Raw genomic sequence first — 18175 nt, 5'->3', positions numbered from 1 at the left:
AGTGAGAGAAACATGTGGACTAAGGTGGTGGAGTAATACCACAGGATTGTACACAGATATGACTTACACTGCACTACTTACACTACACTACTTACTCTGCGCTGCTTGAGTAGCAATGATAGAGGTACTATTTTCACTATTACACTGTTAGTCAGTGGAGCATCACAAATCACAATCCTTTTGAAGCTGTTATTGTATGGTAAAAAATGCTACATAGTGCTGCTTTAAAATGCATTGTATTAAGTGAATACAGTAACTGTCATTTATAACATAGCTAAACACCAACAGCTAGCAGTGATCTGTCAAAGCATTGCAATGTCAGGAGCTATTTGTGTCTTGGCTATATAGTTCGGTGACATTCATGAGTATATTGCCCACTTATGCACAGATTTCTGAGACACTGAGAACTCCAGTTTTTAGATGCAGAAAAATAAAACTAGGTGCTGGATGGTAATTATAGATACTGGCCTTATGATCATTGATGAGCTTTGGAAATCGTTAAGCTTCACACCCAAAATCATAACATTATTTATTAGTTTATTTGTATTTATTATAATCTTTTTAGATATCCTAAGGAGACAGTTGGGGCAGTATTGTAGGTGCACAATACTGTGCAAGGTAAAGCTATGAAGTTGGACTTTCTAATGAAGTAGGCCTAGCTGATGAGCACAGTTCAATTTGGCTTCTTTGGTGAAAGCATGAGCTTGTAAATGAAGGAAGTGATTTAAAAATGAGAGGGCCGCTTGATTTCATTTGCTCAAAGATATCTTCTCTGGAAAGCTGCAGCACATGTTACATCAGCTCACACCACTTCCCATGAAGTATGGTATCCCATGTGCATATGATATTTTTAAATTTAAAATGCAATAATGTCAGAATAGTAGCAGTTTTAGCAGTAGTAATAGTACTAGTGGTAGTAATAATACTAGTAATAATAGTAGATGTAGTAATAGTAGCAGTAATTGTAGTAATAGTAGTAGTACAAGTAGTGGTAGTAATTATATTAATAGCAAGAGTAATAGTAGTAGCAGTAGTAGTAATTATATTAGTGTCTTGTCAGTCCTAGCCACGCCAGTCCATTGCTTTCATTTGCTCAAAGCTCTCTTCTCTGGCAAGCTGCAGCACATGTTACATCAGCTCACACCACTTCCCTTGAACCATGTGCATATGACATTTTTTCATTTCAAATGCAGTAATGTAGGATTAGTAGCAGTTATAGCAGTTCTTACAGAGTCAGTAATTCTCACTAGTACTGTTCCCGAAGGTGACACCAGCAGGTGTTATTCCCATCATTGTGGTCTTTGCAAGTTCCGTTGCATTTGCGACTACAGCAGTAGCCTGACTTGAAACATTAACACTGTTGGTTGTTTCTGAAGCTGAAGTAGTAACCTGCCTTGGCACAGTTTTTACCCCTAAAGTGGTTGCAACAGAAAATCGTTCCTGGTCCCATTTATATACTGTGGAGATTTCAGTTGAGTCTTTTATGTTAACTATCATCTTACAAGTTACATACTCCTGTCTCCACACTTTTTGTACCGGCATAAAGTTGAACTTAAAATAAGTGCATGTGTACTCCCCTTGATCTAACAATTTAGACTGTTTCTCCACCGAGGGGGGTTATTACCTCCAGTTTAAAATCTTCCACACCCACAAGAAAGACGAACTGATCTGCCTAGTTTGACTGGAATTACCAACTGCACAGGAGCTGCAGTTACTGGAATCACCTGGACAGCTGGTTCTGGTGGATGTGATACATTTATACCTTTAGTAATATTTAATGCTAAAGTAAAATTCCCCAACGACACATCTACCCCAGTCTTCGTAATGTTTAGATATGACCCTTTTTTGAACTGTCAGTCATTCAAGTTGAATACTTCAGTACTGAATCTTGAGATGTTAGGATGGCAAGTAGATCATTTCACATCTAGATTTATTAACAAAAGTATTTACATCACATACATACTGATTAATCACTTGGTTCCCTCTTAAACTCTTTTTAAATCAGTAGATTCTGGTCTAGAAACAGCAACTCAGTAACACTTTTACATTGAATAACGTGTAGGATAAGGATTTCATAATGGTACAACTGTATTAAGAGTATTATGGGGTGTCTATATATAAGAATGTTCCACAATGCAGAGCTCATCTAAAGACAGATAGCAAATAACAGCACATACATTTACAGTGATACCTGGATGGTAAAATGAGATTTCGTATTCCTCAGAATCTGTGCCTGCCTGGCTTACATGGCAGTAGAGCGCTCGTCCACACTGGTAGTCTGCGAATATACTGAGGCTGCAGTCTGGGTCAGGTAGCTCTTCATGAACTTCATCTTGATGCAAGGTGTCTGTCGCAGGAGCCTGAAGAGGTGCCTCTTAAACTTCTCACCAACAAACACATACAAGATGGGATTCAGGCAGCTGTGCGAGTATGCGATGGCTTCGGTGAACTGTAGAGCTGACTGAATCATTTTGCTGGTCTCACACTCTGGAGGTATGACGGTCAATAATTCCAGACCTTTGATGAAGGCTGCAATGTTGTATGGTGTCCAGCAGCAGAAGAAGACCACCATGACCAGGATGACGAGGCGAATGGCAAATTTCTTGGAAGAGCGAATCATGAGGAGCCTTTTCAGCACCATTGAGTAGCAGAATCCCACAATGCACAGTGGAATCAGCAGGCCCAAAATGTTAATTTTAAATAGGCCAGCAGTTCTTAAGAAATGGGTTTGGTTTTGATCTTGGTATTGCTGAGGGTTTCCTGGATATGCACTGCAAAGGAATTCCTCATTAATCTCTTCGACTTTAAGGTGAACCAGCTCAGGGAAAGATGCAGAGACAGCTATGATCCAGATGGTCAGACTGGCCAAAATCCCATATGTCTTTGTTTGGACCCTGGCAAACACAGCATGGACCACAGCCAAGTACCTGTCGATGCTCATCAGCACAATAAAGAAGCTGCCGCTATAGAACCCAATATAGTACATACCAAGGACCATGGTGCACATGGTTTGCCCGAAAATCCAACTGTGTCTTGCGTAGTAGGCCAGGAAAGGGAAGGACAAGACCAGGAGCAGGTTGGCTAAAGCCAGGTTCAGAAGGCACACGTCGATCATGCTTTTCAGGCGAGCGCCCGCCATGATGACCCACACCACGAGCACATTTCCAAGGAAGCCCACCAGAAAGAACAGCGAATAGAGCGCAGGAAAGAAATTTTTGCCATGCTTTTCATAAACACAGGGTGCATGAATAGACAAGTCGTCGTAATCATAACTTGTGTAGTCATACGGGAAACCACTGAAAACAATAAAGATAAAATTACTGAAGAAGAACTTTGTAGAATAAATGTCACGATGATACAGTAATTTTACACTAAATATGAAAAGGCCTTTTTAAACACAGCAGGTTTTGCTCTCACCTTGGATTGATATCACCATCAGAGTCATTGTTCTTCAGCACCTGAGCTACAGTTGCAACACTGAGATTGGAAAAAACACTGAGAGAAAAAATCACACGAATGATTAACATCAAATAAACGTTAAACAAAGTGATATATTAAAGGACCTGCAACTTTAAATACAAGATCAGGGTGATTATAAAAAAAGTTTTTGTTTTTAGCACTTTCTTTGGCAGCCCCTAAGTTAAATGAGTTTATGAACATTCTCACATGGCTGTTGTCATTTCCCAAGTACTACTGGTGCTGTTCATCATTTTTCTTGCTGAACCCAAACTGAGCAGTCTTGCTTGCACTGAGGATACAGAAAAAATGCAGAAATGTCATACGGCAGTGGCAATGTCGGCAGAAGACCACTATTGTGCATAACATATTCTCTGTATCATTTTCTTTCATGACCAAATGTCAGTTCCAAAAATTAGTCCAAAAAACGTAAACGTGTGTTTTCTGTAATTAGAAACACATGAAAAAAACACTTTTTTTGCAATGAATGGCATAATTGGTTGTATGTATACTTATATTAAATTTAGATATTCGGATTGCAAAGTGATATTGTGGATCCTTTCTGTCACAGGTCATCAATAGCATTTTGTCATCATTATGACCTGCTACATCTTGTTGCCTGTGGATATTGTACATTCATTATTCAAATACTGCACAGAGCTTATCTGGAGTGGACTCCCTCTTTTCCACAGAAGTAACACATAACAGCACTTCCAGCTATAATCAGAGATGACCCTCCCCAGCCTATGAACACTGCTGCACCTATTTCAAATCTGAAGAATGAAGAAAATCTTGAGCCCTCACCACTCCACGTGCAGTGCTTTTAAGAAAGGAGGGGAAATGAGGTAATGATGTTAAGCAAAAATGTCATGACAAAAAACAAAAAAGTTGAGAGAGAAACATGTAGGAAGGAAAGGAGATTTGGGCAAATTCTCTCTGAATTACCTGAATTACTTCATAACTTTATAACTACAAACATACATATTTAGTTTTTTATACAAACATATACATATATATACATTTCTTTCCAATCAAAGCAAACACAGCTCCCCAGAATCCCAGGATTACAGAGACAATAGACTGGTCCCCTTTATCTACTGTGGAGATTTCAGTTAAGCTTGAGTCTTTTATGTTAAGTTGAACTTAAAATAAGTACATGTGTACTCCCCTTGATCTTCCCATGTAACATTAACCATAAGAATTGAACAATTGTATCTAAATGTGAACCACCTCATGTCATTGGACAAAACACACTTTCTCTGTTTGTAAGGCACTATATCAACTGTAGGTCCTGCTAACACAATCTCTTCACCACGACTGTTTCTCCACCGAGGGGGGTTATTACCTCCAGTTTTAAATCTTCCACACCCACAAGAAAGACGAACTGATCTGCCTAGTTTGACTGGAATTACCAACTGCACAAGAGCTGCAGTTACTGGAATCACCTGGAATCACCTGGAATGTTAATTATTAACATTTATCTATTTCTAGCCATCAAAACAAAATCACAGACTAAACATACGACATGAAACATTACCTCCTTTTTTCCTCCCTCTATGGACCCCCATATCTTCCCTTAAATTCACAACCTCCCACAAAGGCACACATTTTCTGAAACAATATCAGAATTGACTTAAATAGTGATGGTAGGGTATTTGTATATGTGCAATTGTTTTTTCAGTAAAAGCCAACAGTATGGAGAGTTTTAGAATTACTCTCCTCTAACCAAACATATCCCTTTAACCCCAACGGAATGGGACAAAGAAAAAGAGGAGGGACTGAGACACACACAAGAATCCCCCTTCACACTCACACACACCACAAGTCAACTGTTTTAAGCTATCCCTTTCTTCTCTTCTGTGCACACTATACCCTATATCTCTTTTCTTCTGACACTTATATAAAGCCTTATATTAAAACCCCTTCTGCACACCCCACAAACGACCCAAATTTATAACAGAATCTCCTCCCAAGTTAATGTCACAACCTCACACATAACAGTTTCACTCGGTGCATCCTCACAGCACACACCTCAGTAAAACTCAAGCTCAAATAGTGAGAAAAGTGCTCACCGTTTAATGCCGGCTAGAGAGCAGGAGTTTGCCACGTCGAACCGTCTTGTGCCGGCAGAAATCACAGCTGAAGTCCCATCTTGAGTGCCATTTTCTTGTGGTGACTTCTTTTAAAAAGGAGACTTTTTATTAAAATCAAAAGAACAGTGTGAAGTGAGTCCACCAATTCTTGCTGCCCCTCTGCTCTCTCTCCCTAGAAAGAGGGTTCCGATATGCATGATGTCCAAAAGGAATATTCATCAGCCCCCACCACTGCTTATGTGGTCTACGTGCTGCAGACACATCTGGATCCCCTTAACATTCCTGTCACGTACACCAAAAAGTATGTTCAATCTAAAAAACACCCTATGTTGGACTCACCAGCAGCTTCGGTAGTTTGATTTAATCAAATGTTCTTTTTTTCAGTTTGCGTTTACTCATTAAAAGCTTCTCAGCCAGCTCCACATCCATTCTGTTTGATTTTCTTTTCTCCCACAAATATGAAAGCTTTTGAAGTGCAGTTTATCTGATGGGGCAGTTTTGGTGGTCTACCACATTTTGCACTGTGGTTAGGGATTCAGTTATGACATTTTGCACAGTTTAGAAAGCTCATGTTTTTTACCTTCTTACCCTTTCCCTTTCCCCCTAATGTGGATTATCTAATATCTATATCTAATAAAAAAATAATGACTTATTAAAGAAAGGAAGGTTCCCTGACTTTTGCACAATCTTGTGTGCACTACTTTACAATAAGCAATATACCACAAAGCATTCTAGTGTCTGTGCAAGAAACCGCAAATCTTAGCACTGATCTAGGACCAGTTTCCACCTTTCATATCCTATCTGAAATGGTTCTAGCTCAGCACTATGACTGTGTATGCATATACAGTGGGGAAAAAAAGTATTTAGTCACCAATTGTGCAAGTTCTCCCACTTAAAAAGATGAGAGAGGTCTGTAATTGACATCAAAGGTAGACCTCAACTATGAGAGACAAAATGAGAAAAAATTCTGAAAATCACATTGTCTGATTTTTAATGAAATTTATTTGCAAATAATGGTGGAAAATAAGTATTTGTTCAATAACAAAAGTTCATCTCAATACTTTGTTATATATCCTTTGTTGGCAATGACATAAGTCAACCGTTTTCTTTAAGTCTTCACAAGGTTGGCACACACCGTTGCTGGTATGTTGGCCCATTCCTCCATGCAGATCTCCTCTAGAGCAGTGATGTTTTGGGGCTGTCGGCGGGCAACACGGACTTTCAACTCCCTCCAAAGGTTTTCTATGGGGTTGAGATCTGGAGACTGTCTAGGCCTCTCCATGACCTTGCACTCAAAATCTCACAATACATGTCCCCATTCATTCTTTCATGTACACGGACCAGTCGTCCTAATCCCTTTGCAGAGAAACAGCCCCAAAGCATGATGTTGCCACCCCCATGCTTCACAGTTGGTATGGTGAGTTGTGTTTGTACCAAACAGTTCTACTTTGGTTTCATCTGACCATAAGACATTCTCCCAATACTCTTCCAGAACATCCAAATGCTCTCTAGCAAACTTCAGACGTGCCCGGATCTGTACTGGCTTAAGCAGGGGAACACGTCTGGCACTGCAAGATCTGAGTCCCTGGCGGCGTAGTGTGTTACTGACGGTAGCCTTTGTAACGTTGGTCCCAGCTTTCTGCAGGTCATTCACTAGTTCCCCCCGTGTGGTTCTGGGATTTTTGCTCACCGTTCTTGTGATCATTTTGACCCCACGGGCTGAGATCTTGTGTGGAGCCCCTGATCGAGGGAGATTAGCAGTGCTCTTGTAAGTCTCCCATTTTCTGATTATTGCTCCCACAGTAGATTTCTTCACACCAAGCTGCTTGCCTATTGTAGATTCAGTCTTCCCAGCCTGGTGCAGGTCTACAATTTTGTTTCTGGTGTCCTTCGACAGCTCTTTACCTTATGCTACATTCTCTGCCCCATTTCATCCACAGCTGTCATCCTGTATCAGGCATTTTTACTATGGCATGCTAACAAGTGAAAAAAACAAAAACCAAGAGGTGGCCACTGTGTGTGCTATATGGCATGATGAACGCTGGTGTGATAAACTCATGGATCATTCACAAGGAGAATGCCTTAAGGAGAGGTGACACACTAATGAGGAGGAAGCAGTATATGCAGGCTTTGGCAATGGCACTTATCAAGCCATGGACAGAGCAGAGACCCCCCTCTTCAAGTCTGTCCCATCAGCTCAGAATCTGCATTGTGTGCAACATCCTTACACCTGGCACTACTGCTAGAGAGGTTGAACCAGTGGCAGCAGAAAGCGGAGGTCACTTAGTGAGGTGTGCTGACTGCCCCACAGGCTCGGACAGGAAGACACAACACAGGTGTCATGTCTGCCATCGACCAGTGTGCCCTCGCCATTACTACCCTGCCTGTACTGACTGCATGTAAGGCATAAGGTAAGTTAGAATTGTCCCAGAATTTGCATATAATCCTTAATTTGTAGGCCAGTGTCAGGGTTTTGAATCTGGTGCGGGCAGCAGCTACAGGAAGCCAGTGAAGAGAACGCAGCAGTGGAGGGACATGGCTGAATTTAGGAACATTGAAGATGACCCGTGCCGCTGCATTCTGGATGAGTTGCAGGGGCCTGATGGTGCGCAAAGGAAGACCAGCCAGAAGAGAGTTGCAGTAGTCAAGTCTGGAAGTGACGAGAGACTGAACAAGCACCTGGGTGGCCTCTCTAGAGAGGAAGGGTCGAATTCTCCGGATGTTGTACAGGAGAAATCTGCAGGACTGAGTTACGTTTGCAACATGACTTGAGAACGGTAACTGATCATCCATGACTACACCAAGGCTTCGAGCTTCTGTAGAAGGAGTGACCAGTGAGTTCTCAAAGGTGATGGCAAGATCGTTTTTTGGTCCAGCAGTTCCTGGGATGTACAGCAGTTCCGTCTTGCTGGGGTTGAGTTTGAGGTGGTGAGCCGACATCCAAGAAGAGACGTCAGCGAGGCATGCTGAGATGCGGGCAGAAACCTGTGTGTCAGACGGTGGGAAAAAGAGCATGAGTTGAGTGTCATCGGCGTAACAGAATATGTGAATTAAATAAGTGAACTACCTTTTAGTTCCATTTTAGTAAATAACGTAGTTACTAATTACGTTTGCGTGTTTAATGTCATCATTTTCAGCATATTTTTAGACCAAGAGTGCCATCAAAAATGTATATGAACAGGTGATGAATAGGTTATTGATGATGCTGGATGTACTAAGACTTTCTGCTGCAGTTCTGCTGCAGTGGAATCCTTGAATTTGCTGGTCTCTGGTCTCTATCTTTATCACAGTATTGTGGGTGGAGCTCATTCACGTAGGAGTTGCTAATCCAGTGGAAGGTGTGTGGTGAAACTGTGAAGCCAAAGTGCCACCCCAGCAGTCCGGAACACACCATAGACAAAGACGGGTGACAGATATCAGTCATCCAAAACAAACCATGTTTAGTTCATTGCTGCAAACTTGCCTTAGATTTCGTGGCAGGTGCAATGTACACTCCTGTGTCACCGTGATGAAATGCTTTTTGAGGTAGGGGTTTCACAGCATGGGAAAGAAATGTAGAAAGTGTGCACAAACACTTTCGGGCTGTGCCTGTGGTGTCAAGGGTGTATGAAGCTGTCTGAACTACAGCCCAAAGGTCTCAGGGTGCTCTCTGTTCTCTTCAGTCTCTTCTGAAATCATCATATGTTGTAGGCATGGTCTGAACTCTCCCTTAATGCCTGGCATTCAAGTTGAATACTTCAGTACTGAATCTTGAGATGTTAGGATGGCAAGTAGGTAATTTCACATCTAGATTTATTAACAAAAGTATTTACATCATATACATACTGAATTTTCACTTAGTTCCCTCTTAAACTCTTTTTCATCAGTATCAATCAGTAGATTCTGGTCTAGAAACAGCAATTCAGTGACACTTAATAAGAATAAGGATTTCATAATGGTACAACTGTATTAAGAGTATTATGGGGTATCTATATATAAGCATGTTCCACAACTCAGAGCTCATCTAAAGACAGATAACAAATAACAAGCCATACATATACAGTGATACCTGGATGGTAAAATAAGATTTTTGGATTCTGAGATTTTGGTGACGTAACTACAACCTAGATTTAGTCCAGACCCTGGGTGTTAGCATGGATCATCTAAATATTCTACCTCAAAGCTCAGTAATACCAGACCATTATCTAATCTCCTTTGAGCTACATCTTAGGCAAAATGTTCATTCGTCCCCCAAACACTGTCTAAAGCGCACAATAACCGCAATGACAGCTGTACAGTTTACTGAAAAACCTCCCACCCCTATTGACCTTAGCTTACACTCCTTTGGACCAAATGGAGCTAGTTAAATTAACAAACGATCTAGAAAATACCCTCCTATCAACCTCAGACAAAGTAGCACCGTTTAAAAATAAAATGACAAGGCAAAAAAGGCTTGCACCGTGGTACAGTGATCAAACTCGTACCTTAAAACAAACAGTGCGGAAACTAGAGCGTAAATGGCGGACAACCAAACTAGAGGTGTTCCACTCTGCGTGGAAGGACAGCCTTAGTCAATATAGAAAGGCACTCATTAAAGCTCGCTCGGCATATTTGACCTCGCTGATCGAGAAAAACAAAAACAATCCTAGAGTTCTTTTTACTGAGATCTCTAAACTTACTAAAAGCCAGGCAGATTCTCAACCCCAGATCCCAACATCTTTAACCAGTCATGTTTTATGGACTATTTTAATAATAAAATAGAAAATATTAGACAAATCCAACCCTGCTTATTAAATCAAACATGGCCATCACCTGATGTAGCTGCTTTAGAACATAACTTAGTTGTAGAACAAAGGCTGGAAGCCTTCTACCCACTCCCCCAGCCAGAACTAGAAACAAATTATTACCTCATCAAATTGTACAACCTGTCCATTTGACCCAATTCCCTCTAAACTTCTTCCCTCTACAACTTAACATTCGTATCTAAGATATTAGAAAAAGCTGTGGCCCAACAACTCTGCTTATACCTGAGTAAGAATGACATGTATGAGAAATTCCAATCTGGATTTAGACCCAATCACAGCACAGAGACAGCCCTAGTGAAGATTACAAATGATCTCCTTCTTGCCTCTGATCAAGGCCATGTATCTTTTTTAGCCCTACTAGACCTTAGAGCAGCCTTTGATACAATAGATCATACTATATTACTAGAAAGATTAGAGAAAATGGTTGGAATCACAGGAACAGCCCTATCATGGTTCAAATCATATCTAACGGGACACTATCAGTTTGTAAAGATAAAATAATTATCATCAAATTACACAGAAGTAAGATAATTCTTTTATTAACATATAAAGCCCTAGATGGCCTCGCTTCTGAGTACCTGCAGGATCTTTTTACATATTACGAACCATCAAGACTACTTAGATCTCAGGGTGCTGCCTTCTTAATAGTTCCTAAAATTCAGAAAACCTTGGCAGGGGGAAGAGCCTTTTCCTATAAAGCCCCCCAACTCTGGAATAACCTTCCAGATAATGTTTGGGACTCAATCTTTACATCTAAGCTGCAAACTCATCTGTTTGGTTTAGCTTTTGGTAATTAATGTTTCTTAGATAAAGGTTGCAGGTCCAGGGGTTCACAGACCCAGGGAATTGTAGTACACTGAGATGCTGGAGCTGTCGTCTTGCTGCTTACACGTGATCCCTCAGGTTTGTTGACGGTGGAGCAGATAGATGCTGGTGTTTTCAGGGTGCTCTTGTGTCTGTGTTACCTTCTGGCTCTCTAATTTTAATTATAATATTAAGTTGTCTGGTCTCACACAAAGAAAAAAGCACCCTGGAAACATCTGGATATAAGATACTCAATGTACAGTCCTGTTACTCTTATTCATTATTAATTATTGAAATTTTTCTTTCCCTTTCCAATACCTCTGTACTTATTACTGACACGTCAAGTTGATAATTTCACATCTAGCTTTATTAACAAAATTATTTATCAACAAAACAAATCACATATATACTGATTTTTCCACACAAATCGCCTCTTAAACTCTTTTTAAATCAGTAGATTCTGGTCTAGAACCAGCAATTCAGTGACACTTTAACTTGGAAGCATGTGTAAGGTAAAGATTTCACAATAGTGCAACAATATTAAGAGTATTATGAATATAAGCATGTCCAGCAACTCAGAGCTCATCTAAAGACAGAAAATAACAGCACATAAATGTACAGTGATACCTATTTGGTAAAATAAGATTTCGGATTCCTGCGAGATCTCTGTGCCTGCCTCGCTTACATGGCAGTAGAGTGCTTGTCCACACTGGCACTGACCGAGTCTGCAGCCTGGGTCAAGGTGATGCAAGGAGTCTGACGCAGGAGCCTAAAGAGGTGCCTCTTAAACTTCTCGCCAACAAACACATCCAAAATGGAATTACCGATAGCTTTAGTTAACTATATAGCCGACTGAATCGTTTTGCTGGTCTTGCACTTTGGAGGTATGGCGGTCATTAATTCCAGACCTTTGATGAAGGCTGCAATGTTGTATGGTGTCCAGCAGCAGAAGAAGACCACCATGACCAGGATGATGAGGTGAATGGCAAATGAGTTGCAAGTGTGAATAGTGAGGAGCCTATTTAGCACCATTGAGTAGCAGAACCCCACAACAGTGGAATCAGCAGGCCCAAAATGTTAAAAAAAATTTTTTAAATAGGTCACAGAGTCAAATAAAAAGTATTCTTTTATTCAGTGGAGATGATTGTAGAATGAGATGTCAGATAAGGAAAGGAGTATCCTGCAGTATTTGACATTTAACTGTGATTATGACATTGTGGCTGGGGGACTGCAGGTAGGCCTAAGTTGTAGGATGGTAGCAGTGTGTTTGTGTGAGGGTGAGAAGAGGTTAAATACATGTAAAAGCATGTAACCTTATTCATGAACATTGATTACTCTTAGTTCCTTGAAGAACCATGTTTGTAAAAGAGATGTGTGAGTGTGAAAAGCCTTTTAATGGTTTAAAGAACCTTCACTTGATGTTTGTTACCAATGTACGCATTTAAACACATCTGCATCACAAACATCTGCACACAGCCACACCTAATGACCCACACGGAAAGGTGGAGCACAGTGCCTTGAGCGGTCTGCAATCCTCTTGCTGGCCCTCGTGGTGGCCAGTAGGGTGGACCGTGCCTTCTGCCAGGTCCTACGACATCAACGGACGAGCTGCACAGCAGAGGGAACCCCCACCTCCATCACTTGTTGATGGGTAGTACCCAAATTAGCACTCAAAGGGAGAGATACACAGGGATGAGTGCCAAAGCGTGTTGTGAGCATACTCTGCCCAGGGCAGTTGATCCACCCAAGAGGCTGGGTTCCCTGCAGCTGGCCAAGGTCTTGGTTGGTTCGTTTGGCCTGCCCATTCGATTCAGGATGGAAAGACTCTGGCACCCATCAACCCTCAGAAAGCCCTCCATAACCAGCTGGCGAATTGGGGTCCCCGATCCCAGCAGTTCTGCTGTCTCTTGGGTTGAACCCGGCCTATAGGACAGCGTAAAATGGAAGCAGCCAAAATACAGTGCTCATCGGGTCTGCCGAGGGTTCAGGTGTTTGACCTGCTGTATATAAGCCAGGTTTTTGTGGTCTGTCCAAACAATAAACGGATGTTTGGCTCCCTCAAGCCAGTGCCTCCATTCATCCAGGGCCAACTTCACCGCAAGGAGCTCCCTGTCTCCAATGGGATAGTTGCATTTTGCCGGGGTAAGCCTGTTCAAGTAGAATGCACAGGGATTTTCTTAGCTGGGCCCTGGCATTGGGACAGTATGGCACCTACACATACATCCGAGGCATCTATCTCGACGATAAATGGCTCATTGGGGTCCGGCAGCTGTAAAACCGGAGGTGAGGTCAACCTCACTTTAATTTCTTCAAAAGCCTTTAGCCCCTCCATGGACCAACGAAAGGGGCCTGGGGTCTTTCGAGTTAGAGCAGTGAGAGGAGCTGCCACTGTATTGATATTACGCACAAAGCAGTGAAAGAAGTTAGCAAACCCCAGGAAGGACTGGACTTGTCTGAGAGAAGAAGGATGTGGCCAGTCCTTAACAGCCCAATTCTTGATTGGATCCATGCAAAGGGTGCCTTTGGAGAACCCCAAGAACGACACAGTCTCTGTGTGGAACAACTTGATGAAAAGACGGTTCTCCAGGAGCAGTTGGAGGACTCGCCTGACATGTCCCACGTGTTCCTCCAGGGACTGGCTGTATATTAATATGTCATCGATGTAAACACATAAGAAGCGGTCCAATGCTTTCCGTAACACGTCACTTTCCTACTGTGCTGGCCAAAATCAAACCACCTGGTGTTGTAGCTATTTGTAAGAACTTGAGTAGACAACATCCCCTTTTGGTCTATTGCCAGGCCTTATCTGTGAGGCATCAATATGGAGCTATAAAGTTGGACTTTCTAGTGATGTAGGCCTAGCTGATGAGCACAGTTGATAAAGCAGTGAAAGCATGAGCTTGTTAATATAACAGACTATCCTTGTCAGAATGGGGGAAGTGATTTAAAAATGAGAGGGCTGCTTGCTTTCATTTGCTCAAAGCTCTCTTCTCTGGAAAGCTGCAGCACGTTACATCAGCTCACACCACTTCCGATGAAGCATGTGCATATGATATTTTTTTATTTAAAATGCAGTAATGTAGGATTAGTAGCAGTTATAGCAGTAGTAGTAGTAGTACTAGTGGTAGTAATAGTACTAGTAATAATAGTAGAGGTAGTAATAGTAATAGTAGCAGTAATAGTAGTAGCAGCAATAGTAGTAGTAATAATAGTACTAATTGTATTAAGAGTAAGAGTAATGGTAGTAAGAGTGTAGTTAAGAGAGTAATTATGTTAGTAGCAAGAGTAATAGTAGTAACAGTGGTAGTAAAGGTAGTAGCAATGGCAGTAGAAGCAATAGTACTAGTAATCAAAGTAACTAGGACTAGTACAAGTATTTGTAGTGGCAGTAATAGTACTACTATTAGTAGCAGATGCAGTAGTGATAGCAAAAGTAGTAATTCTAGTAGATATGGCAGTAGTTGTAAGAGGTGTAATGGTACTAGTAATATTGTACTAATAGCAGTAACAGTAGTAGTAATGGTAGTTATAGTAGTGTTAATAGTAGTAGTAGTAATAGTAGTAGCAGTTTTAGCAGTAGTAGTAATTAACTAGTAGTAATCACAGTAAAAGTAGCAACAGTAATAATAATAGTAATAGTAATAGCTGTAGTAGTAATATTGCTACCACTAGTAGTAAATATTTATATTATATATTGTATTATATATAGGGCATTTAGCAGACACTCTTATCCAAAGCGACTTACAAAAGTGCATCGCTATTTACTCAAGAATAAGCTCAGCAAGTTTGAATAGGCTTAAAATTTAAAGATACCTCTAAGCTTAGACACTACTAAGCACAAGTCGAAAAGGAGACCATAGTACTCTACTATTTGGACTAGGACAAGTAGTAGTAGTAAATAGGACTAGTAGTAGTAATGTTAGTAGTAGTAGTTGGAGTAGAAGTAATAATAGTAGTGGTGGTAGTAGTTAATAATAGTAGTACTATTAGTTAATTATAGTAGTATTAGTAGTAGTGCTAGTAGTAGTAACGGTAGTAGTAGTAATGTTAGCAACAGTAGTAGTATAATGTAATTAAAAGAAATATAATTGTCTTTTGACGAAAGAATAAGGTCACTCAATGTCCTTATTGCTGGTATTCCCTTCCTTTGGATAAAAAAAAACTCCAGTTAAACATTTCCTATAATCTAGTAGTCTACTAGTCTCTGACATCAACTGGGAGAAACATGTTCCCACTCCTCCAAGCAGAAGTCTTTCAAGCTGTGAGACGTTTCAACTTTTTAGACAAATGCTCTCACATTTTCTTTCTCAAGCGCCCTCTAATGCAATAAAGAATTCCTAGTGCTCTACAGGCCCAGCTGCAGAAATGTAGCCCTAAACCATGACATTTCCACCTACATGTTTCACAGTTGATATGGGTTCTTGTGCTCAAATGCTTTCGTTGGTTTGTGCCAAACATGTCTCTGGCCATGCCGGCAGTTGTCTTAATTGTAAACAATTTTTCGGACAGTGGAAAGAATGATTTCTAATTCTTTAAGTCCCTTCTCAAACTCAAATGCATCTCCAGCCTTCTTCAATTCTTAGCCTTAGGTTAAAATAAGACAGACTCCTCCAGAATCGGCTCTAATGACGCGCTGCACCTGATTCTAATTTGAAGTAGTGATAGATCTGGAGGTGATCTAGCTTTTTTTCTCACATTTTACTATTAATTATGTTTTACAGATGATTTTTGAAGGACGTTTCTTCAGTTGTATGTGTTTTGTTATATCACCCTCTTCCCCCAGCATTGTTCAAATGAACATGAAATGTCCAGATGTTTAACCATATTAAAAAAGACAAAGTTTGTCATGGGGGTGTCCTAACCTTTTTACATGACTGTAGTTATGAGTAGTAGTAATATTCATGAATAGCCTGTATGTTTGTTTAGTAGGCAGGAAAGGGATGTGTAAATACGTGCCTCATGCTTTGCTGAAGAGGATAGGGTGTTGCTGGTCTGTCGATATTCTTAGGTCCTCTCTTTCTTCATGACTCGGTAGGATGCAGAAAAGGTGTGAAGCATGGTGTATTTATGTCAGCTGATTCTTGTTTGAAGGCACTTTCTTCCTCTGTCGTCAGTCTCACTCTTTCTGACTTTGCACTGTGCCAATAGTCTGACAACTACAGAAAATTAAAAGCTGAACGCAGTAAAGCAGCAGTTTACATGCCCCTGTGTGGGGATTGTCCCTCTAAAGGGGAGAAGTACGTTTCTCATTTCTGAATGTCAAATGAATCAATGTGGTAATGCCAGTTTGGGACACGTGATGTCTTGCAGCAGAAACACCTTATAATCTGAATAGGCCAAATTTCCAGGTTGTAACACCTTGCCGTGACCTTACCATTTTCTAATGTTGACAGATATGTAGAGAACATAGTGACGTTTGCTGACTAAATAACATATAAGGTACTTCAGATGACCAAACTCATTCTATACACAACATACATACTACACCACCCTTCATGTTTCATTTTCCAGTTAGAATGTCCATTATGTATTTTTGAGCATTAAGAAAAAACATAAATGTAGCAGAAATCACATAGAATCCTTTACATCTAAATGTAAAATCAGATGTTTAAGTGTTTAATCGGTCCAGCTTTACCTTCACTGCAGCTTCTGTTCTGTTCACGAGACTCACTTTCAGTGTTTGCAGGAGATTTCTCCCCACCTTGCATTTTCCTGGGCCCTGGGTGGTCCAGCAGACTAAGGTAATGTCACTATGATCAGAGGATTGCTGGTTTGAATCTGAGTCAGCTGAGGCCTTGAGAGGGCACAACTGGTCTTGCTCTCTCTAGGGTGGATAGACAGTGTTCTCCCCCCCACATTGCTTCCTTGCAATGCTGGTCATCACTGGCCATCGGCTTCATTGGTGTCAGGCCATTGCGTGTGATAGGGGGAAGGATTATGTAGGGGTTGGGTAATTGGAGAAAGAAATTTAATAGAATTCATACAAACAAACAAAGCATTTTCTACCATTCCAAACACATTCATTGGTGCTGAGGTCTGGACTCTGGACTCACCAGCAGCTTCTGTAATTTAATCAAATGTTCTTTTTTTCAGTTTGCGTTTACTCATTAAAAGCTTCTCAGCCAGCTCCACATCCATTCTTTGGAGCGATAGTGAAGCTTGATTTTCTTTTCTCCCACAAATATGAAAGCTTTTGAAGTGAACTTTATCTGATGGGGGCACTTTTGGTGGTCTACCACATTTTGCACTGTGGTTTGGGATTCAGTTGTCTTGTTCAGTGACGTTTTGCACAGTTTTGGTAGCTCACGTTTTTCACCTTCTTACCCTTTCCCTTTTCCCCTAATGTGGATTATCTAATATCTATATCTAATGTAAATAATGGCTTATTAAAGAAAGGAAGGTTCCCTGACTTTTGCACAATCTTGTGTGCACTACTTTACAATAAGCTATATACCACAAAGCATTCTAGTGTCTGTGCAAGAAACCACAAATCTTAGCACTGATCTAGGACCAGTTTCCACCTTTCATATCCTATCTGAAATGGTTCTAGCTCAGCACTATGACTGTGTATGTATATATGCAGAGCTTTAGTGTAGAAGTGCTGTTTCTGGATCAGTGCAGAACCGTTTACCAGCAAAAAAAAAAGAAATACATGACTAGCTTGATTAGCACCACTCTCACCCTAGCAGTGACACTGCAACCCCAGCAATGTTGATATATTCAAGATCCCACCATCACTCAGAAGCATGCGGCGCTCTTAGCAGTCTTAGCATGTCATGCAGGTCTGCAGGCTTCCAGAGAAGGTGGGTTTCACTCTTAAGAGGCTTGCTGTAGCTGCCCGCATCAGATTCAGAACCTTGACGCTGGCCTACAAAGCCAAGAATGGTCCAGCCCCTCCATATTTGATGATGACGAGCTTCCCCTGGATGTCCGAACGCTCGCTTACTTAGAGGTATCTTTGAATTATTAGTCTATTCAAACTAGCTGAGTTTTTTCTTGGGTAAATAGCAAAGCACTTTTGTAAGTCGCTCTGGATAA

The 18175-nt window shown here is 40.9% G+C and overlaps 1 protein-coding gene across 1 annotated transcript; it reads right to left on the bottom strand.

Annotated features, from left to right (window-relative positions):
- Positions 1–1934: 1934 nt before the first annotated feature.
- LOC140555663 (C-C chemokine receptor type 4-like) lies at positions 1935–3493 on the bottom strand. Its single transcript, XM_072678964.1, has 2 exons — positions 3418–3493; positions 1935–3296 (listed from the first exon to the last, which is right to left on the bottom strand). The coding sequence occupies exon 2, from the start codon at positions 3137–3139 to the stop codon at positions 2243–2245; it is 897 nt and encodes a 298-aa protein (XP_072535065.1). The 5' UTR covers positions 3140–3296; positions 3418–3493; the 3' UTR covers positions 1935–2242.
- Positions 3494–18175: the final 14682 nt, after the last annotated feature.

The sequence above is a fragment of the Salminus brasiliensis genome, chromosome 5 (genome assembly GCF_030463535.1).
Source record: "Salminus brasiliensis chromosome 5, fSalBra1.hap2, whole genome shotgun sequence".
Taxonomy (NCBI): Eukaryota; Metazoa; Chordata; class Actinopteri; order Characiformes; family Bryconidae; genus Salminus; species Salminus brasiliensis.
Note: the sequence above shows the minus strand (reverse complement) of the source record. Positions and strands in the feature narration are given on the sequence as shown.

Coding starts and splice junctions, on each gene's coding strand:
- LOC140555663 (XM_072678964.1), bottom strand. CDS start 3,139: ATGGCGGGCGCTCGCCTGAAAAGCATGATCGACGTGTGCCTTCTGAAC.